The following is a 24812-nucleotide window of genomic DNA, read 5'->3' on the forward strand; positions in this document are numbered from 1 at the left end:
GTAAATATTTATTTAATACAAATAACAGAAAATGCTGGAAGCTTGCAACAGATCAGTCAGTGGAGAGAGCTAATAAATGAACTTCTTCAAACCTGATTGCTCTTTTCACAGTTGTTCACTAATGCGCTGTTTGTTTCCAATATTCACCCTTTTACTTCAGAATTCCAGCATCTGCAGTATTTTCCTTTTTAACTAACGTTCATTGTCTGTCCTCTTTTCTCAGGCCACAAAGTTTGCAGAGGATTGTAAACATTACTTGAGCCAGTCGGGAATGTGCAATGAAGCAGCGTTGGATCACCTTGAGAGCTATCATCAGAGGTTTACAGAGTACTCCGTTGAAAGATTTCGGCAGATGAAAGGCCGGGTTCATAGCCTAAACAGTACTAAAGGGATGAAGATGTGGAATGTGACCTGGCTGAGGTGTCAGGAGGTCAGGCAACTTCTCGAGGAAAAACTGGAATTATGCAGGAAGACCCTGAAAGCCAATACAACTCCATCGTTGGACGAGAATGGAGAGTCAAAGGACACAGATCAGAAGTGCAGTAAGGATATCATCACAAGTAGCTCTCATGTGTGTGGGAGCTCTCGTCTAGAAGGTGATGTAATCTGGCAGAGAAAAGAAAATTGTAAGCCTTTGCCTCCAGAGAACATTCAGAGCTGGAAAGAAAATACAACAAATAAACCAAACAGAGCCCCAACGAACTCTTCAACATTTAACTGGCCTCTGTGGCTGCACTCAAATGAAGTTTCCAGTGATGAGAGCAGCTCACAGATTTGTTCTCTCCCATCGTACTCAGATCCTCTCTTCTCTCCTCCTATTCGACACAAAAGTTATCCTTCGAAGAAGATTATGCAGGCAGCACAGGGTTTCCAACTGTCACGGCATGCAAGCTTCTGCTCTGTAGACAAAGGTCCAAAGAATATGACAATTCACAGAAATAGCAGCGGCATTACTGCAGTTATGAGTCCTGCCCTAAGTAGAGATCCAGGACAAAGCTCGGAACATGGAACAATACAGGAATTGAAAAAGAAAACAAAGGGAAATTCCTAGTAAGGATATAACTCTGATATTTGGGAAGTAACCTATCCGTTAGACGTTAATATAAGAAACCAATACATATTTCAGGACAATTAAATTTCAATTCCTTAATCCCCTAAATCATCTCCACCACCTAAAAGGCTCAAATCAGGAGTGTCATACTCTCCACTCGCGTGGATGGGTGGAACTACTGCAACACTGAGGAAAGTCCAGCACTATCCAGAACTTGATTGGCACTATATTTGCCAGGTTAAACATCCATCTGCCCACTGGGATGAGAAAAAGAATGGGGAACCAGTGGGAATGGATTCCCATCCCTAACTCGGCCAGATCCCTAGATAACCACATGGCAGAGGCTTGTTGCCTATTTTGGGTCAAAATCTATGGTGGGATGCACAGATGCATCCACTTCAGGGCCTCATTCGTTTGCCCGACCCAAGTTCACAAAATCTCGACGAGAGGCCCTGTTTTATATTTCGGTGGGACTGTTTGCAACTTTAGGGGTTCAGGGAAGAAGTCAGAAATTCTGGCATGGGGGAATTTATTTGGCAATTGTCTGCAAAACCGTCTCGGGCGGCTCCATTGTAAAGTGGTTAAATTCATTTCTAAGTTGGGATTCAGGTTATGATCTAAGTGTGAATCTTTCAGGTGCAGAATGTCTTATCTCAACAGGTTCAATGCCATTATGCCAGGTTCAATGTGGGAATACAGGAACTTGCAACATATTCAAGTCCTGGCCTAATTTTCAACCATTGTGCTGGAAGATACAGCAGAAGTGTGTTGGAGGGCCATGAGGTTTTGCAACTTTAACTCTTTATTTGCCTTCTACTATTTATTGTTCCTTCACTCTCTGTTTACCTCCCATTCTTTTCTCCCTCTCTCTTTCCATGTGTCTCACAGACATTCTTCTGCTTCAATTGTGTCAGCAGCACAGACGAACATCTATATATTGAGCCAACATTCTCAAATGTGGTTATGGTGGCTCAACACATACACTGGAGGCTTCCAGTGGTAAACTAAAGGGGTTTATTGATGAAAGGCAAAGGCATTAGATAACAGGCACAGAACACTATACAAGAGGTCTTTACTCTTCAGCTCCCTGGTCCACACTGCCCGGGTCCAGCTCCCAAGGCCCTTCGCAAACTCCCCATTGGCCAGGGTTCACGTGCTCCCATGCGATGGCGAAAGGTCGTCACTGGAGCTCTCCCCTCCCACCCCCTTAAAGGGGCCATGTTATCACAGCGGTTAATGTCCAGATAATCTGGGTTTTTTTTTGTGATGCTGATTGATGGACAGATATTGGCCAGTACACGGGTGATAACTCCCCTGCTCTTCAAGTACCGCCATGGGATCTTTTCCATTCACCAACAGCCAGATGGGACTTCAGTTTTTAACATCTCATCTGAAAGACGGCACCTCCAACAGTGCAACTCTCCCTCAGTACTGCACTGGCGTGCCAGTCTTGATTTTTCTATGCTCAAGCTCTGGGATAGGACTTGAACTTGGAAACTTGTGGAAGCATCCCAGGAAATTTAGTGCAGGCCCCATAATGGAAAGCCAGCAGAAGGGTCAGTGCATGGGTGATCAGAATGGATACTGAAAGATTGGAATCAACTGATACATTAGTATGTCCATCTAGGAGACATGTGTAGGCATCAGATTATAGGAATCCTAGTCTGATTTGAGGTTTATGTATCTCTGTTGAGGAGTTATTCAATTCCACAAAGAGGTTTATGGAGAATTTTGTGATTTTGTTAAAAAATCCCCGTTCGACACATAGACCTCACCCCTTCCTTCTTGGGCAACTTTTCATCCTTTGAGCACGTTACTTTAATCCATCTTCTCTTTTAAACTTCTAATTCCCTACCAGTCTGCCAAGCCTCACCCCTTATCTGATTGGTTGAAGTGACAATGTACGCTAAGGCCCAGCTATTTTCTCCTGAGGTGGGTGGTGGGAATCAGCAATTCTCCCAGTTTGCCGTGCCCATCTCGAGGGAAACTCACCAGTACAGAATTGAGTCATGCCTGCTGCTCTGGATGCAGATTGGAGGTGGTCACAGGAGCTGCTGGGTGCCAAGGTGGGCTGTTTAAAAGGGCCACCTCAGTTCTCTGTGACTTCAGCCCAGTTTCATAGATTATCATAGAATTTACAGAGCAGAAGGAGGCCATTCAGCCCATCGAGTCTGCACCGGCTCTTGGAAAGAGCACCCTACCCAAGGTCAACACCGCCACCCCATCCCCATAACCCAGTAACCCCACCCAACACGAAGGGCAATTTTGGACACGAAGGCAATTTATCATGGCCAATCCACCTAACCCGCACATCTTTGGACTGTGGGAGGAAACCGGAGCACCCGGAGGAAACCCACGCACACACGGGGAGGATGTGCAGACTCCGCACAGACAGTGACCCAAGCCAGAATCGAACCTGGGACCCTGGAGCTGTGAAGCAATTGTGCTATCCACAAGGCTACCATGCTGCCCAGTTGTACAGTTAAATATTAGACTTTCTCCTCACACCCCATTACCCCACCCAGGCCCCATGTCCCATGCATGCCAACCCCAATGGCCCCTATGCCAACACATCCACAACCTTTTCTCTTCACCCTCCATGCCAACTCACCCATTATCTACCATTATCTCACTGACAATGGCAGGTTTTTTGTTTAATTTTTCAGGGGCTGGGGATTTAAAACTTTCATGACAATTTTACAGACCTTATCCTTCAAAAGCATTTATGACTCATCTGAAAATTTGTAAGGCCGACACTGCAAGTTAAGGCCTTTGCTACTGTGAAAGTTAGCACTGAATTTAAATAGTGCTGCTGAATTTTGCAAAATGTGCAAATCATGCCCTGCACCTTTCCCCAATAGGTGACAATGGGATCTGTCAGAAATGGGGTGGAACCTCTGGGTCCCACCCATCATTTTGGGAGCTCTATGGAGTCTCCACAACTCTGCGTAAATGTACTCAAAATGCAAAGATCTTCAATTCATCGGCAATGCCATTTTCCATTTGAAAAAGAACATTCTGAATAATGAGATCCTAGTTAACAGTTACATGTTGATCCATGAATACCTTGATTTGTTTTTAATTCATAAAAAGAAATTATTAACAGGGTTATTTTTACCCTTATTTTTGCTTTCTGTTTGTTCCTTGCTAATTCGAAGTAATAAACTGCAGCATATTATGGAAGAGATATTAATCACGGAGAGAGAGTATGTCCGCTCCCTTGGTTATATCGTTAAGCACTACTTCCCTGAGATGGAGCGCATGGACCTCCCCCAGGATCTGCGGGGACAGCGAGGGGCGATCTTTGGAAACCTGGAGAAGCTGTATGATTTCCACAGCCGTTACTTCCTGAAGGAGTTGGAGAGCTGTGCAAGGGAGCCCATCAGAATTGGATGCTGCTTCCTCAAACATGTGAGTTGATGACAAGATTTATTTTATCTTAGATTCTGTGTATACGAGCAAACTTTTCCTGCCATGAATTTAGCACCATAAACATCACGGGTGGGATTTTCCGGCTCCCCTAACAATGGTCTGTCAAATTTTCCGCCCCATTCCGCTTCCTGCAGAGGGCGGGACCGGTTATGTTACTCTTGACCCTAGTTCTATATTCCTCTATTCCCTTTTTGTTATATATGCATCAAGCTCCTTAAGTACATTCATGTTATTGTTTCAATGCTCTAGGGTTCCCCATATCCTTTTGTGTTTTAATTTGATCTTATGTAGATCTCTAACTTCCATTGCGGCAGCGATTTCTTGCCAGCTCTGTGTTCTGGACTGTTTCCCATTGTAACAAATTACAACCACGCTGACAGCAGGAAAACCTCAATTAATCTTTAGGAATCTAGTAGCTTAATTTGTCTCCTTGAATCTCTCTAATCTTACCACCTTTTCTGAAAAATTGTGATAAAAATAAAGCTTTGTTTTATTTAGGAACAAAACCGTGATCCATTTGATTATGACATCCAAAACTGAATGCTAAAAAGAGTAAATGAGTCAAAAGCAATTGCTTACATAATATAACATAACATAAGAACTAGGAGCAAGAGGAGGCCATCTGGCCCCTCGAGCCTGCTCCGCCATTCAATGAGATCATGGCTGATCTTTTGTGGACTCAGCTCCACTTTCTGGCCCAAACACCATAACCCTTTATTCCTTTATTCTTCAAAAAACTATCTATCTCTATCTTGAAAACATTTACTGAAGGAGCCTCAACTGCTTCACTGGGCAGGGATTCCATAGATTCACAACCTTTTGGGCGAAGAAGTTCCTCCTAAACTCAGTCCTAAATCTACTTCCCCTTATTTTGAGGCTATGCCCCCTAGTTCTGATTTCCCCGGCAGTGGAAACAACCTGCCTGCATCTATTCTATCTATTCCCTTCATAATTTTATATGTTTCTATAAGATTCCCACCCGCATCCTTCTAAATTCCAACGAATACAGTCCCAGGTCTACGCAACCTCTCCTCGTAATCCAACCCCCTCAGCTCTGGAATTAACCTAGTGAATCTCCTCTGCATACCCTCCAGCGCCAGTACGTCCTTTCTCAGTTAAGGAGACGAAAACTGAACACAACACTCCAGGTGTGGCCTTACTAACACCTTACACAGTTGCAGCATAACCTCCCTAGTTTTAAACTCCATCCCTATAGCAATGAAGGACAAAACTCCATTCGCCTTCTTAATCACCTGTTGCACCTGTAAACCAACTTTTTGTGACTCATGCACTAGCACACCCAGGTCCCTCTGCACAGCAGCATATTTTAATATTTTATCATTTAAATAATAATCCCTTTTGCTGATATTCCTACCAAAATGGATAACCTCACATTTCTCAACATTGTATTCCATCTGCCAGACCCTAGCCCATTCACTTAACCTATCCAAAACCCTCTGCAGACTTCCAGTATTCATTGTTAACAAGAGTTTTCATCTGTACTCTTTCATTCCAGAAGGATCAGTTTGGACTTTATGCATTGTACAGCAAGAACAAACCACGATCAGATTTCCTACTCAGCAACCACGGGAACAGTTTCTTCAGAGTATGTGGTTCAATTATCTTTATAGTTGTGCAGGACCTTTACATTTAGGCTTCTGGCCAGCTCGCCTGGAAATTGTTCAAACCAATATGCGGGCTGGCACACTTCGAGGCGTAGATTGGACATTGGAGACTGCGATTCAAAATTTGTCCCCCTAACTTCTATTTGATTACCAAACATGGGAGAAACAGGAACAGCAGTTTCATCTGCAGGGTGCACTTCAGCAACTCAGCAAGGAAAAAAACCTAAAAACTGGGAAACACGAATACTGGTCCAAACTAATCTTTTGTAACTTAAATGAGACACTGGTAAAAACTGGGAAATGACGAGCAGGATTTAACTAAATGGGAATAAAGTCCCATGGTAAGCATGTTTAAATGCAGCGCCGAGAAATTCAATGCTATAAAATAGGATTCGCGTTATATGAGGCCAAGGCCACACATAGCCCCGTTTTGTACACCAAGGAGCTCCGCTTGCCGGAACTCCTCAGTGTTGCGAGAGATCAGGGCACCATTTTTAAATGGTGTGGAAAATCAGAAGTTGTGATCTCAAATTCCTATTTTCCAGCTCTTGCTGGATTTTGCGCCCACGACGCCATTTGCACCCACGGTGAGCGTTGGCAGAAAATCCCCCCCATGGTTTTTGTAAAGTTCACTGGATGTGTATTCAAAGCATTGCCAGCAACATTTGTCGTGACAGCATTCAGACAATACTTCTACCTGAAAACCTGCTCTGGCAAATTCAGCAATGAAATGGTTTCAACCTATTTCCTTTCTCTCGCCACAGACCAAACAACTGGAATTAGGCGACAAGATGGACCTGGCATCCTACCTATTGAAGCCTATTCAGAGAATCAGCAAATACAACCTACTCCTGAAGGATATGTTCAAAGAGTGCAGCACAGCCCAGGTGAAAGAGTGCAAAGAGCTCCAGGCAGCCCATGAGATTGTGTGTTTCCAGCTTCAACATGGAAATGATTTACTTGCAATGGATGATATACGGGAGTGCAATGTGAGTTCAGATTCACTTTAGAATAGTGAAGCTTTATACGCTGTTTGTTTTTAAATTCAGACCTCATTTTCTTATCACATGTTCTACCTAGAAGAATGCTGTGCACACTACCACATGATTATCACTTCCTTGATAATTTATGACTATTACAAATTCCTCAGTGTTTCAAAATTGTGGGACGTCTGATTTATTAATAATGCAAGGATACACACGATTATTTACAATACTGTGTCATTCAGACGGGATGATGTATTCGGTGTTGTCACTTCACATTTTTCCACTACTTACAGCAATAGGTTGAAGGCACTTAATATCTATAACCTTGCCCATGTAGCCATTCTTCAAAAGTGAGCTTTGACATTAAGCTTTCGTGTTACATTCAGCTATGAGGGTGGCATGACCAAACCCAATGTTGTCCACACACAGTATCCACGTCTGTGCATTTTTCATGATGGGCGGAATATAACGCTGGCTGAGGGAGTGGGGATGAGGCGGCGGGGCATTGAATTGCACGGGAGGAGCTGTGTCAGTTCTCCAAGGTTGGGATAAAATTATCCTGACGGTGGGGAGGAAATGGGAGAGCAAGATCGACACAATGTGGCAGAAGGTAATTTTAATGGTTTTATACATCGGCCAGGACTCTCCTTTTGGGAGACTTGTTCTACTGCCGGAGCTGAATTACACCTGACTTGCACTTATGCTGGGGACACAAATTAGAAGCGATTCCCAATCCTTAGCCATGCAAATTCATGTATAGCGAGGGTTTCCCTAGGGAAACCCGCTAACAGGCCGTCATTTTGAGCAAGCGGCCCAATAGCAAGCGGCCCAATAGCAAGCGGCCCAATAGCGAGATCCGGAGGCTCCCCCCCCCCACAACACAATTCAGCCCCTCGACCCCTCGCAACTCAATTCAGCTACCCCCCCCCCCCTCACAATACAATTCAGCCCTACCGTCCAGGATTTTCGAGTATCCCCCCCCCCCCCCCCCCAAGGTATGGGGGTGACCTCTCTCCCACATGCAACCACACCTCATACTGTATCTGCTGAGGTGGGAGGGTCCTGATACTGTCTGTGAAGAAGAGCAGTGATGAGTTTGGGTGTTCAGTGGCACAGAAGAAGGTCGGTCCTGAGTTGGATATTCCTTTCAGGCTCTTTAACACCGAAGCTACTGCCTTGTAGTTACTGTCAAGATACAGCTTAGCAATGGCACCCGGACATCCAACCCCATCAGGTAATGGCAGGGGCAATACATCCCTCTCACCCCCCACTGCCTAATTGATGGGCTTTGCGCCTTGACTGGTTTATTTATCCAGCTCATAATTGTGGTCACCCAGCCATTCCCGTCGCTAGGCGGCACCCACTCTGGGTGCGTTGCCAGGATGCAGGCTGGTACAACTAAATTCCACCCTGTGAATGTAATGATCAAGGCCGAGAATCTTATTTGACTATTCTTTTTTTTTAGTCTATTGTGTTAACCTGAGCTGACAGCAACTAGCTCAACACAACCCAAAATGCATATCTGGAACGTTTCTGATCTGTAAGCTTCTGTGTCTCACCAGAGACTGCCCAATAGTCATTGATCCACAGGAAGTTCCAATTTATTTCACTTATCAGTTCAAATTAAATGTCCATAACAACATCATCTTGGCAGCACTGAGCACATCTTTATATCCTCTCAAACTTGCTAGAAGCCATTTTACCATTTTGACATCACACCGCTCTGTAAATTTTCCATTTTGTCCAAATCCAAAGTAGCTGATTCAGTAATAAGTGCAAATTGCAAAAAGGAAAAGACAGTAGCATCTGCAATGAAATGACCTCATTTTATGCTTTATGTAATCAAAAAACAAGGAACAGGGGAAATCAGAGTGCTAATGCCAAGCATCTTGTTCCTAGGTGAACCTAAAGGAGCAGGGCCAGTTGTACCGTCAAGATGAATTTGTTGTATGGTGTGGACGAAGGAAATGGTTCAGGCACATCTTCCTTTTTGACGACCTCATACTCTTCAGCAAGACCAGAAAGGCAGAAGGAAGCAATGATATCTACATTTACAAACACTCCTTCAAGGTGCAGTTTGTTCATTTTCCAGCCAGTTTTTACATTTTCTCTCTATTATATTGTTTGGTGGAATAAGATATGTTTAATTTGAACGTACCTATGGCCCATTTGGGAATTTTTGAAACTGACAGCTGGGAAGACATTTAAAGTATCCTTTCAAACTTTGCAAGAATATTGCGAAAATATCCTATGAATTAACTAAAACTTATAGGTAGCCGCTCCAATGCATTAGTTTGAAAGCATTAATTAACAAGAAACGTTATGGGGTGAGATTCGGTGGACTGGATTTAAAGACCACTGTCAGGCGTATTCAGCATGGTGTTTCTCAGCAGCTGCAGAACCGAGAAACATCTTGCTATCTGCCATTTGATTTTGCCCTTAGGGAGTTTCTTCCCACCGAGGCTGCGCTCAGAAGGATTTCTTGCTGGTGAGTTTCAGCTTAAGTTCTCCAGCAGCAAAGGCTCCTCGCAGATCAGAGCGCTATTCTGACAGGCAGCCCCAATCTTCCCCCCACTTCTCATTCAGACTCCCCCCCCCCACTCTGCATATTGACCCCCCTCATGCCCCCAACTTTGGGGAGATGCCAGGAACCTCCCCTTACCCCCCTCTGCTTGACAGTGCCAGGGTGCCACTTCCAAAATACCAGGCTGTCAGGGCTAAGGTGCACAGCTACCGGGGGAGTACCGGGGTGCCACCCAGCACTGTCCCTGACCACCCTGGGGTCTTCAGTTGCCTGGGTGCCATTACTCCTGGACCATGTTTGTGTGGACCAGTACTAAATGGCGCCCTGGCTAGGGCGCACAGGCATGGCCGATGAGTGCCGGGTACCCGGTGAATCCAGCACCTGCGTATTCACATTTGCACTGGGTGGAGCGAGTCAGTTGACTCTCGATTGGCCCAACGCCCGGCACTGAGCCCGATTTGGATCTCGCACGCGTTTCCCCTGTCCACGCCGGGCACAACACTGAATCGCACCCATGATGATATAACAATACTACTGATCTCGTGCTTGTATATTTCCTGTTTAACCTAATCTCCTGCAAGAACTTCATAGTTTTTACAGGGACTTTAAAATATCTGGCTAACTTAATCTATTTTGAAAAAGTACTTTTACAGAGAGTAAATAAATTATGGCAAATTTATAATTAGTTAATATTGGCTAAATTCTCTAGCCTTTTCACAGGAGAAGTTGAAAGCTTCTTGATATAGCGGAGTCTATTTCAAATTTTTTTTCCCGGGCCCAATTTCGTTAACCAGCAAACCATTGCAGCCCACGCTGGCCAACCATCGTGATCCACGCTGGCCGACCTTCACAACACACACCATGTTCACTTACCTTTAATGTGAAAGGGGAGCCTGCTTCATCCTCACGTTTTCACTCCAAACAGGTTCACAGGAGGAGAGGGCAATGCGCATATCAGGTGCAGAGTTCAGCTAATTCCTTTGTGCCGTCTTCATCTTTGTGAGAACAGAAAATCCAACTTCGCACATTTAGATCATCGTGAAGGGCAATAGCAACAAAATGCTTATTTTACTGAGCACTGGATATTCCCCCCCCGTGTTCGCGCAGAGTTCCCGCCGGCAGAGACAGGGGTGAACGACGCCTGCGGGTTTGTCATTTTTCTCTCCGGCTCGGCCCATTCGGGCCGGAGAATCGGCGCTCGCGTTTGCGGCGATTCTCCGAGCAGCCCGGTGCGATTCTCGTGGCTATGGCTTCGGGGGGGGGGGAGGGAGAATCGCGTGCGGGTGTCGGGGCGGCGTGTCGTGACTCGCGCGGCACCCCGGAGTTTCTCCCACCCTGCGTGGGGGGGAGAATACCGCCCGTGATACCTTGATTGAAATTTCTGGAGTGTGCTGGATGGGAGACTTTTCTATGTTCCATACATAAGGATTAAGTATTGTGTTAGAACTATACAACAAATATAAAAGATATTGATTCTGGTTAGAAGATGGGCAAGTAAGTCACAAGATTCCAGTGGATAGAGAAACACAAATCCAGCTAAAATGGATTGCTGTGTGGTTGACAAAATTGATTTTGATCTACTGTACAATGCATCGTATCATTTTGTATTCCAGACTTCTGAAATCGGCATGACTCATAACGCTGGTGAAAGTGGCCTGTGCTTTGAAATTTGGTTCAGAAGACAGAAGCCCCGGGATACTTACGTCCTTCATGCTTCAACTCCGGAGATAAAACAAGCATGGATAGACGACTTGGACAAGATATTGCGGATCCAAACTGAGAGGAACAGGGGTCAGTAAATTAATAAGCATTAATTGATAAGCAGGTGACTGCTGCAAGGCCTGTAACAATCTTGAGTTTAAGCTCACCCCTTTTCCCCCCCACCTCTTATATTAATTTATTTTGTGTTGTGTTTTTTGCCTCACGATGTTATCTTTTCGGTAATTTGGTGATGTCTTGAATACATTTTGTTGTGATGCCATTCAGCACAAGATGCATGCTTTTGTGGCTATTGACAGTGACTGATGGAAGAACATTGCTGTTTTCTGGTGAATTGATAAGCTTTGACAAATAGTTATTCAGACTTCGCCCTTCTGTCTCTAAAGATGCTGGAAGACCTGCTGAGATAGTCCAGCATTTTCTATTTTTGTTTCAACCACACAAGAATCTTATTTTAGTTCCACGAGGTAGTTTGGTGAAATGTTACTTTAAGTGGCTCTTAGAGAAAGTCCTGCATCTTGTGCTCTTTGTGGTGACAATGTAATCTGAATGATCTCTAACTTTATTTTGAAATCTTTTCAACAATTTCAAAATGTCTTTAGCCCTCCTCTGTACAAAAAAGCAGAACATTCCGCTTGACTTTGTGAAGTGGTCTTACTGAATACGCGGTCTAATGTGTTAAAAACAGGTTCTGATGCTTTACTTTTACCTCCCAGGTTTTAATTGGTGGCTGTGCCTTCAGCTGCCCGGGTCCTAACCGCTTCCCTCGCTAACTCTCCTCCTTTAGGTCTTTCACCTGTTCAGCCTAGCTTTTGGTCACCTGTCTAAACATCTCCTTACAATGTTTGGTGCCAAATTATGTCTGGTAATGTTCCTGGGAAGTGCCTCAGGATGTTTTCACTATGTTGAAGGTGCCCCAAAAGTGCAAGTTTGTTGTTGCTGTAGTGTTAGTCTGTCCCTAGCATCTGGGAGAGACTCTGAGTGCTCTTTTATAATTTGCTTGCGGGAGCTCCAGTGATGGCCCATTTGGTATGTTCCAGGTTTGCTGGCTTAACTAAATAGCAATTGGAATATCTATGAGATTGTTTTATAACAATCTTATTAGTGTCACAAGTAGGCTCACATTAACACTGCAATAAAGTTACTGTGAAAATTCCCCAGTCGCCATACTCCGTCGCCTGTTCGGGTACATTGAGGGAGAATTCAGAATGTCCAATTCACCTAACAAGTATGTCTTTCAGGATTTGTGGGAGGAAACCGGAGCACCTGAAGGAAATCCAAGCAGACATGGGGAGAAGGTGCAGACTCCACACAGACAGTGACCCAAGCCGGGAATCGAACCCGGGACCCTGGCGCTGTGAAGCTACAGTGCTAACCACTGTGCTTTTTTTGGAGCAGCTTCTGGTAGTGTCCACTAGGGAACAGGCAATTCTGGATTTAGTGTTGTGTAATGAGGCAGACTTGATTAGCGAACTTAAGGTAAAGGAACCGTTTGGGGGCAGTGACCACAATCTGATAGAATTCACCCTGCAGTTTGAAAGGCAGAAGCTGGAATCAGATGTAATGATGTTACAATTGAGTAAAGGTAGCTATAAAGACATGAGGGAGGAGCTGGCCAGAATTGATTGGACGGGGAGCCTAGCAGGGAAGACAGTGGAACAGCAATGGCAATATTATTTGGGAGTTACTCGGGAGGCACAACAGAAATTAATTCCAAGGAGAAGGAAACATGCTAAGGGGAGGAGAATGCAACCATGGCTAACAAGGAAAGTCAATGACAGCATAAAAGAAAAAGCATACAAGGTGGCGAGGATTAGTGGGAAGCCAAAGGACTGGGAAGCCTTTAAAAGCAAGCAAAGGACAACTAAGCAACTAATAATGGGGAGAAGATGAATTATGAGTGTAAGCTAGCTAGCAATATAAAAGAAGATTGCAAGAGTTATTTTTTCTATATATAAAAGGTAAGAGAGAGAGAAGAATGGACATTGGACAACTGAAAAATGAGGCTGGAGAAGTAGTAATAGGGAACAAAGAAATGGCAGAGGAACTGAATAGGTACTTTGCATCAGTCAGTAGAAGACACCAGTGGCATATCAGAACTTCAAGACAGTCAGGGGGCAGAGGTGAGTGTAGTGGCCCTCACTAAGAAGAAGGTGCTGAGGAAACTGAAAGTGGATAAATCACTCGGACCAGATGGTCCACACCCCAGGGTTCTGAAGGAGATAGCTGAGGAGATTGTGGAGGCATTTGTGGTGATCTTTTAGGAATCACTGGAAGCAGGGAAGTCCCAGAGGACAGGGAAAAGGCTAATGTATCACTCCTGTTTAAGAAGGGAGTGAGTCAGAAGATTATAAGCCGGTTAGCCTGACTTCGGTCATTGGTAAGATTTTAGAGTCTATTAATAAAGATGAGTTTGCGGAGTACTTGGAAGTGCATGATAAAATAGGACTGAGTCAGCACGGCTTTGTCAAGGGGAGGTCATGCCTGACATATCTGTGAGAATTCTTTGAGAAGGTAATGAGGAAGTTAGACAAAGGGTTGAGCCAGTGGACGTGATCTATTTGGATTTCGAGAAGGCCTTTGACAAAGTGCGCATAGGAGGCTGCTAAATAAGATAAGAGCGCAAGGTGTAAGGGGCAAGGTACTAAGTTGAATAGAGGATTAGCTGGCTGGCAGAAGGCAGAGAGTGGGAATAAAGGGGTCTTTTTCAGGATGGCAGCTGGTAACTAGTGGTGCGCCACAGGGGTCAGCGTTGGGACCACAACTATTCACAATATACATTAATGATCTGGAAGAAGTAACTGAGGGCATTTTTGCTAAGTTTGCAGATGATATAAAAATATGTAGAATGACAGGTAGTGTTGAAGCAGGGAGGCTGCAGAAAGACCTGGACAGGCTCGGAAAATGGGCAAAGACTTGGCAGATAAATACAATGTGGAAAAGTGTAAGGTTATGTACTTTGGTAGGAAGAATAGAGGCATAGACTATTTTCTAAATGGGAAAAGGCTTCAGAAATCAAAAGCACAAGGGCACTTAGGAGTCCTAGTTCAGGATTCTCTTAAGGTTAACATGCAGGCTCAGATGGCAGTTAGAGAGGCAAATGAAATATTAGCATCCACGTCGAGAGGGCTAGAATACAAGACCAGGGATGTACTTCTGAGACTATGTAATGCTCTGGTCAGACACCATTTGGGGTATTGTAAGTAGTTTTGGGTCCTGTATCTAAGGAAGGATGTGCTGGCCTTGGAGAGGGTCCAGAGGATGATTACAAGAATGATCCCGGAATGAAGATCTTGTCATGTGAGGAGCAGTTGGGGACACAATGGACTTTATAATCTTTATTAGTGTCACAAGTAGGCTTACATTATACTGCAATGGAGTTACTGAGAAAATCCCCTCGTCGCCACATTCCGGCGCCTGTTCGGGTACAGTGAGGGAGAATTCAGTGCGTCCAATTCATCAAACAGCACGTCTTTCTCCGAAGGATGAGGGGGAATCTTATTGAATCATACAGAATACAGAGAGGCCTGGATAGAGTGGATGTGTAGAGGATGTTTCCACTAGTAGGAGAAACTAGAACCCGAGAGCACAGCGTCGGACTAAAGGGAAGATCCTTTAAAATAGAGATGAAGAGGAATTTCTTCAGCCAGAGGATGATGGGTGTGTGGAACACATTGCTGCAGCAGGCTATGGAGACCTGGTCACTGAGTGTCTTTAAGGCAGAGGTAGATAGGTTCTTGATTAAAAGAGGAATCAGAAGTTATGGGGAGGATGGTGATGAGAAACATATCAGCCATGATTGAAGGCAAACCGGGGTCAATGAGCCGAATGGCCTACGTCTGCTGCTATATCTTATGATCTTATCAGTTAGCCTTGGCCTCATGGACAGATGGTGGTGGTGTAGGGGAGGTGGCTCAGGGGTGCGGTAGGGGGAAATTAGCCAGATTGTCAGTTCTACTAACCCAAAGAAGTCTACTCAAAGCGCTGTGGATATCAGGGGAATTAACGGCTTAAACATGGCTGTGACACTGCCATGACTCGTTGGCATTGACTGTCGAGGCACATATTAGGAATCATCAATGAATAAATTCTAGGTGGATTGCCAGTGATGTTATCCTGGCATGAGTTCTTGCTTGCAACAGAGTTAAAAGGGAAGGACAAGTATTGAATATGTCAGCCCCTCTTAAAAAAACTTTGAATGTTTCATTTTTTCCACAATTGTGCTGGCAGAATTAACTAACTGTTCGTGCCCAACCTCGTGCCCATTCTGAACTGTCATCATAAACATTAATAAAATTAATTAATTAATTTGATTAATTAAAATAAAGCAATGAATTTCCATGGAATTCCAACTTAATATGGCAAATTCCAGGATCCTGTCTGCCAAATGTGGACTACTGTGCAGTATTAACAAGCAGCAGTGACCTGAAAAATATTTGTGATCAAATTAGTGTTGTTATTGTAACTGTACCTCTAGAAATGAAGGAGTTACAATATTTCTTTTGCCAGACTTGACCAGAATTAACACTTCTCACCCTGGAAAAAGTGACTGGGCTGCATGTGTTAAGACAGGGCAAGAAATATAAATACAAAATTAGTCCAGAATCTGGGCTTGTGACCATAATAAATGCCATGGGATGGGGTTTTCTGCCACACCCCCACCGCCCCGCGGCGTGGTTTCTGGCGGTGGAGGAAGCTCGCCATTAGCCACCAGCAGAATCTTCCAGTCCCATTGATGTCTACGGCATTGTGCATGGCTCGCTGTCCTGCTGCCACAGAACCCGCCGTGAGGAGTCACCTTCGGCAGGACCAGATGATCTCGCCAGTGAAAAGGGTTAGGAAAACCCCAACCATCGAATATTGAAGTTTCATTGGGAACTTTTTTTTCTCCTCAGTTGAAATGACAGGTTTACACAGGTTTAATCTCCACTTGAATAGCCATGGGTTGATTAGGAATAAGTCAGCATGGTTTTTTCAGAGGGAGGTCATACCTAACAAATTTGATAGAATTTTTTGATAAAGTGACCGAGTGTGTGGGTCACTCGATGGAAGTGCAGTTAATGTAGTTTATATGGATTTTAGCAAAGTCTTTGACAAGGTCCCACGTGGTTGAAGCACATGGAATTCAAGGAAACTTGGCGAGATGGATCTGAAAGTGGCTTAGTAATTGGACACAAAAGGTGGTGGTAGAAGGCTGTTCGAGTGACTGGAGGCTGGTGTCCAGCGGCATACCACAGGGGTCAGTGCTGGGTCCTTTATTGTTTGTTATATATATAACTCCCGTACCAGCCTTCCCGAACAGGCGCCGGAATGTGGCGACTAGGGGCTTTTCACAGTAACTTCATTTGAAGCTTACTTGTGACAATGAACGATTTTCATCTCATTTCAAATGATATAGATGAGAATGTCCGGGGATTGAGAAGTAAGTTTGCAGACTGGTAGGATTGGTAGGATGGTTAACAGTGAAGAAGAGGGTCGTAGGTTACAAGAAGGTATATATGTGTTGTTCAGATGGCAGAGCAGTGGCAGATGGTATTTAACCCTGATAAGTGTGAGGTGATGCACTTTGGAAGAAGAAACAGGACAAGGGAGTATGTAATGAATGGCAGGACAATCGGAAGTTCTGACGAATTGATGGATCTTGGGGTACTTGTTCACAGATCCTTTAAGATGGCAGAGCAGGTGTGTAGGTAGTTAAGAAGGCATATGGGACACTTGCCTTTTAAGTCGTGGAGTTGAATAAGAGCAGGGAGGCTATGTTGGAGCTGTACAGAACGTTGTTTAGGCCACAGCTGGTATATTTTGTGCTGTTCTGGTCACCTCACTATAGGAAAGAGGTGATTACACTGGAGAGGGTACAGAGGACATTCACCAGGATGGTGCCTGCAAGGGAACACCTGAGCTATAAGATGAGACTGGACAGGCTTGGATTGTTTTCCTTAGAGTAGATGGAAATAGAGAGATACGGACCACGGAAGTATAGAAGATTTTAGTTTAGACGGCAGCATGGTCGGCGTAGGCTTGGCGGGCCGAAGGGCCTGTTTCTGTGCTGTACTTTTCTTTGTTCTTTGTTCAGAGAAGGCTGAGGGGGAATATGATTGAGGTGCGTAAGATTATGAGGGGTTTGGAACAGGGTAAATAGAAAGCAGCTGTTCGCCTTGGTTGAGGAGTCAATCACAAGGGAGCATAATTGTAGTGTGTAGGGCAGGAGAATCCAAGGCGATTTGGAATTTTGATCTTCACTCAGAGGGTGGTGATAATCTGGAATGCACTGCCTGGGGAGGTCGTGAAGGCTAGAAACCTCCTAACCTTGAAAATGCACTTGGGTGAGCACTTGAAACGCGCCATCACATTCAAGGATATGGGATAAGTGCTGGTCAGTGGGATTAGTACGAGATCAGGGGTAGTTATCGTCGGTGCAGGCTCGATGGGCCGAAGGTCTGTATGACTCGATGACTGTATGACATCTGATGAACTCAGTATTTTTTTAGTCAATTTCCTTAAAATATTTCTCTGTAATAATTTCTGCATCTATCACCAAAGAAAATTGTTTCCTAACTACGAATCTTGTTCCATGACAAGTCTTTGTTTAGGATTTAAATTTCAAAGTAACATTATATTGGCTCCTCCTTCGACTCTAAGTTTGTGTAGTGGTCTACCTATTAGAGTTAAACCGTTTAGAAACTCTGGAGGGAATAGATTGTTATTATCTTCTTTATCTATAGAATAAATGTTGATGTAATCTTTTAATTCACCTGACAGCTTTTCCAAAACCTTTTCAAATTTAGTGAATCTATCAATTTTAGCACAGAAAATAGCTTTTCAAGAATACGTTTTATGAAGTAATTGTCTCCTCCATTGTTCCGCATGTAACATCTCATCCACCTCTTCTATATCATCCCCATCCCATACTATTCCATTGTTCCCACACTATTCCTTTATTCCATCTTCATCCCATTCCCTTCCATACCATCCATGGGAGGTGATTCCATTCAAGCATAAAAGGTTCTTACAAGGTTCAATAGGGTAGATGCAGGAAGGATGTTTCCCTTGGCTGGGACGTCTAGAACCAAGGAACATAGTCTCAGAATAAGGCGTAGGGCATTGAGCATTGAGAAGAGGAGGAATTTCTTCACTTCAAGGGTGATGACTCTTTGGAATTCTTTGTCTCAGCGAGAGGATCAGTCATTGAGCATGTTCAGGACTGAGATTGATAGGTTTCCAAGTATTAAAAACATCAATGGACAGGGAAATTGTGTTATAGAATACCCACAGTTCAGAAGGAGGCCATTCAGCCCATTGAGTCGCACCAACCCTCTGAAAGAGCAGCCGAACCTAGGCACAATTCCCCACCCTATCCTTGTATCCCCTTGTAGGGGTAATTTAGCATATTCAATCCGCCTAACATCTTTGGTCTCTGGGAGGAAATCGGAACACCCGGAGGAAACCTACGCAGACACAGAGAGAACGTGAAAACTCCACACTAGACATGCGCCCAAGGTCGGAATTGAACCCAGATCCCTGGCGCCGCGAGGCAGCAGTGCTAACCACTGTGCCACTGTGTCGCCCGTGCATTGAAGTAGAAGATCAACCATGATCTCACCGAATGACAGAGTGGGCTCGAAGGGCTGAATGGCCGACTTCTGCTCCTGCTAAGGGGATGTTTAGCACAGGGCTAAATCGCTGGCTTTGAAAGCAGACCAAGGCAGGCCAGCAGCACGGTTCGATTCCCGTAACAGCCTCCCCGAACAGGCGCCGGAATGTGGCGACTAGGGGCTTTTCACAGTAACTTCATTTGAAGCCTACTTGTGACAATAAGCGATTTTCATTTCATTCATTTTCATTTCATATTTCCTATGTTCTTATGTTTGTTTCCATCCTGCTGTGGCCATTTACATCCCTCCCATCAATCCCATCCCTCATTATAGCAATCTCCACCAGCCATGGTAACTTTGTTGTTTGCTCCAATTACCTTCCACTGTTTCTGTTCTCTGCCAAAGCCTTATCCCTCATCACCTCATTAGTGATCATGTGCATATTTTCTGCAAGAGTAAAGGAAATATACAGAACCAAAAATGCTTTTTATTCCTAAAATTTAAGGAGTAAGTATGAAATAATGCCTCAGGAGATTCCAAAAGGCCCTCTGATTCACTCCAAAGTTTTAAGTTCCATGAGAGAAATCGGATTGTAAATTAATCTCCAATGCTTCTCCTGCAGACAGCAATGGGTCACCTTAAGTACTGAAATAAATATGAAATATTTAAAGCAATGTAATTGGACTGCAGAAGACAGTCGACATACATTTGCTCACATTGAGAGATTAGTGAGACTGCAAATCTGAGTTTTTCCACTAACATTCACCAATAGAAGATCATTTACTCCAGACATCTTTAATTTCAAGCCCGTTAAGTTATGACGCTTTTGTCTGAAGTGCTTTCACCTGCAAATCTCGTCATGGGTCTGTTGTGGCACTTGTTACGAATCATCTCTGAAAAGAAACCACAGGCTAAATGTTTGCGTTCAAACATCAGTGAAAGTAGAGAATTGGTGCCTGCTTTAACTCTCCCATTATAACAGGATGTCCACTAACTGGCATGGATTGTGCTGCTGGGTGCAAGTAACTAATCTTTACATCACTCTTGAGAGTCTGAAAATTGTTTCTTTTCATCAGTTTTTAAAAATAAGCTTATGTATTAATAAAATGTAAAACAGTCCCTGTCGATGTTGAAATTCCTTCTTTAGAGCTCCAGATGCAGGCGAGGGTGTTTATGGGCATTGGCAGTAAGCCATTTATGGACATCAAACCTAGCGAAGCAGCCATCAGTGACAGATCGGTTGACTGCATCACAAAAGGGAAAGGTATGAGCTTAACACGGAGGGTGGCCGAACTCTGTGAGGGACTGGCTTCTGCAGTGTGTCAGAACATTGTCCTTTTGCCTTTAGGACCTGAGTTCAAAGCCTTCCCTCCAAGCACTTTCAGGAAAAAGGAATTTTGGTAATCTCGCTGTGGTAAAAACACAAAGATGCAAAAAAAGGTTTTGGTTGAATAATAACTGCCATCAAATTGGGAGCGTCCTGTAAGACCACAAGAACAATTTTAGAGTTTGAAATGCCACGCAATAACCTGTGACTGAGGTTAAGGTGCCTTATACAAGGATGTTCGGAATGGATTTGACCTGTGCCACAGCTAACCTTGATGCGATTGTTGCTATCACTAGACCGTAATAGAAAAATGATAATTCCTCACTATTCACCCTGTGCTGCTTATATCTTGAGAAATGCACATGTTCACTAAAATGTAGAAAGCATAAAGCTTCATTCATAATGAATAAATTAGAGTATTGCTATGAAAGACTGCACTATGATCATTGACTGATGTAAATTTTGTTAAAAACTAATCTTGCTTTCATAGTCATTTTTTTCAACATTTTCTTTTCTTTAGTTCTCTGAGAAAAAAAACTTTATGGCCAAGAGGAATTTATTATTTTATATATGTTGTCCATATTTTCTGTTTTCAGCAGCAACCTTCATACATTATTGGAATTAATCTGAGCCTGGGAATATGTACTTGCTGCGTAAAGATACTTGGAAGTCAGATACTTAAGGTGGTGCCACAGGAGACATGACACTCATGTTACATATACACAGTGGCCACTCTGGATCTGCAGCTAACTCTCCCCTGCCAGGAATATCTTTCTCTGCTCTTAAGCCTTGTCTTTCATGCAAGCTCTAGTATTCCTGCACACCTTGTAGATTAAAATAATCAGTGTGTTACTGTGTCATATTGTTATTGTTGCTTTATAAAATTACTGGGTTTTTTTGTACATTGGATTCCGGTCATTTTATCCTCTGGATTAAAGGACAAGTATCACATCCCACATGTTGACATCAAAATATCTAATGGCACCTAATGAATACTGAAACCATAATTTTGCCAAATGGTTCAAGCATTGAACAGATTAACTGGTTTCATTACCTTCATGAGTAACCTTTATGTTCTTTGTTACCACAAACTTGATACTGCTGCATGTCACATTTGCCTCAGACGTTTGGCCCTTGCTCACCATAATGCCTCAATGGGATCTGCTGTATTTTGAAAAACCAAATTATTTGAAAAGCAGGATTATAAATTGGACAAAAAACACAGTTACTTATGGTCAGTTTACCAAGCAAAATATGAGATCAGCAAAGATTTAACAGTGCTGACCAATAAAAAGACTAAACTATAAACATCAGCAGAGCAAATGGGTTATCTTCCCACTGCCACCTTGCCTGTACAGAACAATTCCAACTTTGAACAGTACCAAACTTCAGATAGTATTGGTTAATGTCACTGCCTGGGACCACACAGGCATCATTCAGTCTCACCCAGTCCATCCTTTGTCTGGGTGCTGAACAGCCAAGGAATTGGCGCTCTTTAGCTTAGTGGGTCTCCCATTGAAAGACTGTGGACTTTTGCAGTAGGCCCCTCAGTAATTTTAATGTCAACCAGTGCAATTTCGCTGTTGTGAGTTTGATTTTCCTTTTTGATTTCCCGAACAACTTTAGCATACTTTCCTGAAAGGTTTGAGGAAGATTTACACACTGTATCCCACTTACTGGACATTACAGAGACCACCGGAGCCACCTTAACCTGCTTGGCCCTCTCTGAATGATTCAGTCCATTGGTGGGGAACTTCACTTTATACCAGGCTCGGACAATGCTAGACTTCACAATGCTGAATTTAAGTGACAACCAATCCCTGTAGACATTGTAGAGTGGTGTCTTATTATGTAAAACATTTCCAATCCCTTTGAAAGAGTAAGCAGTTATTTATTTTGCAAGTTTTTGGATCTTGGGCAAACCGCTGTCAGAACAGTAACAGTAAAGTAGATGTTCATGGCACATCAAAGACCATTCCACCAATTCTAAATTAGATTTGAATTGATAACATTTATAAAGTACTACATGAAATAACATCATTATGTTCCTTCAAACTTATTACCTACTCTGTACTTCGAGAAGGTTGTTCCCTTCTTCAAATCACTGCATTACTTTTTTAGCATCCTATAACGTACCTAGGATGTTGGATGAAGGAAAATGGGTTATTAACCTCGTAGGATTTTCTTTGTTTAAATAACATCCTCCACAAATTACTCCTGAATTCCCCCTCAGACATTGCAGTGGGCACATTGTTATTGCAATTAGGTTTCGGATCCTGATTGATTAAGTACCTTATTGAAGAGTTTCAGCAGGTTTTTGTTCCGGGTGTATGTAATGGCATAGCAGCAGGATGCCAAATGCATTCTGCCCAAAGTATCTGATGTGAAAATAGTGTTATGCAAATCCACCTAGTACATGGTTTCCCCAGAACCAATGCAAACCTGGATTAACTTCACTATTGCATGGAGAATGCATATTATTCATAGGATGAAGAAGATTCTGCAAAGTAGATAGTCTAACTTTTTGTGCTAATTACATTTTTGCAATACCATGTATTCTCTCTTTCCGTTCAAAAGCCAACTTTGTTAGTTGTGTCTGTTCCAGAGGAGACCAAGCGACCAAATTCCATAGGCTCCAATGGTAGTGCCTCCTCTTCAGGGAGCCAGTCTTCCTCATCGTCTTCTGGCATTGGTTCCCTCAATATGCCCATTTGCACCTCTTCACCATCGACTACAAGAAGCAGTGCTGGCATCAACAACTGTTTTTATAGCACACGGACACGCATTGAGGAAGATGACCTGGAGAATGACCCTAGTGGAAGACCTTTTATGAGTGAGTGACAAGATCATAAGTCATTTTCAAAATGTTCAGCTGATGCATTCTTTGGGAGGAAGGATGTCCACATCATCAGGCAAGGAATGCCGTTAAACATCTGGATAATAAGACACCATACTGTGCTTTTGACCAAGCACCCTTTGTCGAACAGAGGATTGGCAGAACAGGGGTTTGATCTTTGGTGCTGTGGTTAAGCTGACAGTCTAAGTAGATGAAGGAGTTTACTCAAACAGATGTTGCATCCTATCACTTAATTATATTGCAAGAGCTCACTTACTTTTTTGGTGGAGTAGTAGTACATGAAGTGTAGAAATTAAACAGGGAGATAGAGATAGTTCCTATAAATGAAAAGAGAATGGGAGATGTGAGGAAGTAGGACACCAATAAATCTGATCATGCATATTTTTCTACATGTAGGAGGATGGGCACACACCATTGTCAATCCTCCCTCCTGGAACCCCTCATTACTGGGCTGTACTCTATCCAATAACCTATGGTTGAGATCTGAGGAAATGGGGAACGTCAGAGAGCTGGAACTTTAGACTTAAGCTTTTCTGTTTTGGAACCATTCTAGGAGGTTCTCCTATCAACATTCTCTGGGGTAATTTTGGCTTTGAGCAATAGTGTAAAATAGGTGATTCCAGACCAGCCATCCATTCTACAGGTGGAGTTCTTCCATTTTGCGATAAGTGTGGTGAAGGGTGGCTCCCGTGGTGCCTTTTCTGCGAGCCAGAATGGCGGGGTCCCACGCTAGATTCTGCGTTTGGAACCTCATTAATTATGGACAGCCAACTTGGTGGCACAGTGGTTAGCACTGCTGCCTCATAACGCCAAGGATCCAGGTTGAATTCCGGCCTCGGGTGGCTGAGTGTGTGGCTTGCACTTTCTCCCCCTGTCTGCGTGGGTTTCCTCTGGGTGCTCTGGTTTCCTCCCACAGTCCAGGTTAGGTGGATTGGCCACGCTAAATTGTCCCTTAGTGTCCAATGATGTGCAGGTTAGGTGGGGATATGGGGATAGGGTGGGGGAGTATGCCTCGGTAAAATGCTCTTTCAGAGGGTTAGTGCAGACTCGATGGGCCAAATGGCCTCATTCTGCAGTGTAGGTATTCTATGAAACTTCCTCTCCAACTCTCCTGACAGGCCAGTAGCTGATCCATCCATTCACCTCAGTTGACTGATTCAAATTTACTGACACCATATTTAAATAGCAGTCCAGCACATTCCTATAACTGTCTCCAACCCACCTGCCTTCACCAAATGGTGCAGCAGGTCAGCAACCCAGAGGTAAAAAGCTAACAGATTCATGAAGAAGTCTGTTCCTCGATTCAACCACCCACTCCCAAGCCCATCACCTGTGAGGTGCTCATGCTCCACTTGGATTTCTACCGACTGCATCTGGAGTTCTTCATGCACTCCCTTCCAGTAAACAATGTGGTATCCCTCTAACATCCTTGTTTGTGAGATTTTCATGCGGGCTTGACAAGGTTCAGCTTCCCTCCACTCGGTCTTCCCTCTTCCTTTTTCCTTCCATTGTTCGTCTTCTTTATCCACCTCCTTACCCCCATGCCTTCCATCATGAGCCCTCGCTGTGTTTTCTCATTGAAGTGGGTCGAAGTAAAGATCGGGGGAGAAATCAAGTGGCCGCTGACCCAGCTTCACTTCTTAAAATATTGCTCAAAGCCAAAATGATCTCTGTTAGTTTATACAGCCCACTGTTA

General features: G+C 43.7%; 1 protein-coding gene across 3 annotated transcripts in view; it reads left to right on the forward strand.

Annotated features, from left to right (window-relative positions):
* LOC140428312 (pleckstrin homology domain-containing family G member 4B-like) overlaps positions 1-24812 on the forward strand; it is a 263637-nt gene that overhangs the window by 212813 nt on the left and 26012 nt on the right. For all 3 annotated transcript variants that reach the window (XM_072514651.1, XM_072514650.1, XM_072514649.1), the window contains exons 14-20: positions 224-1050; positions 4210-4462; positions 6000-6089; positions 6873-7097; positions 8994-9164; positions 11232-11409; positions 22865-23092. In XM_072514651.1, the coding sequence (XP_072370752.1) occupies positions 224-1050; positions 4210-4462; positions 6000-6089; positions 6873-7097; positions 8994-9164; positions 11232-11409; positions 22865-23092 (1972 nt within the window). The remainder of the gene's footprint in view (positions 1-223; positions 1051-4209; positions 4463-5999; positions 6090-6872; positions 7098-8993; positions 9165-11231; positions 11410-22864; positions 23093-24812) is intronic.

This window comes from Scyliorhinus torazame, chromosome 8 (genome assembly GCF_047496885.1).
Source record: "Scyliorhinus torazame isolate Kashiwa2021f chromosome 8, sScyTor2.1, whole genome shotgun sequence".
Classification (NCBI taxonomy): domain Eukaryota; kingdom Metazoa; phylum Chordata; class Chondrichthyes; order Carcharhiniformes; family Scyliorhinidae; genus Scyliorhinus; species Scyliorhinus torazame.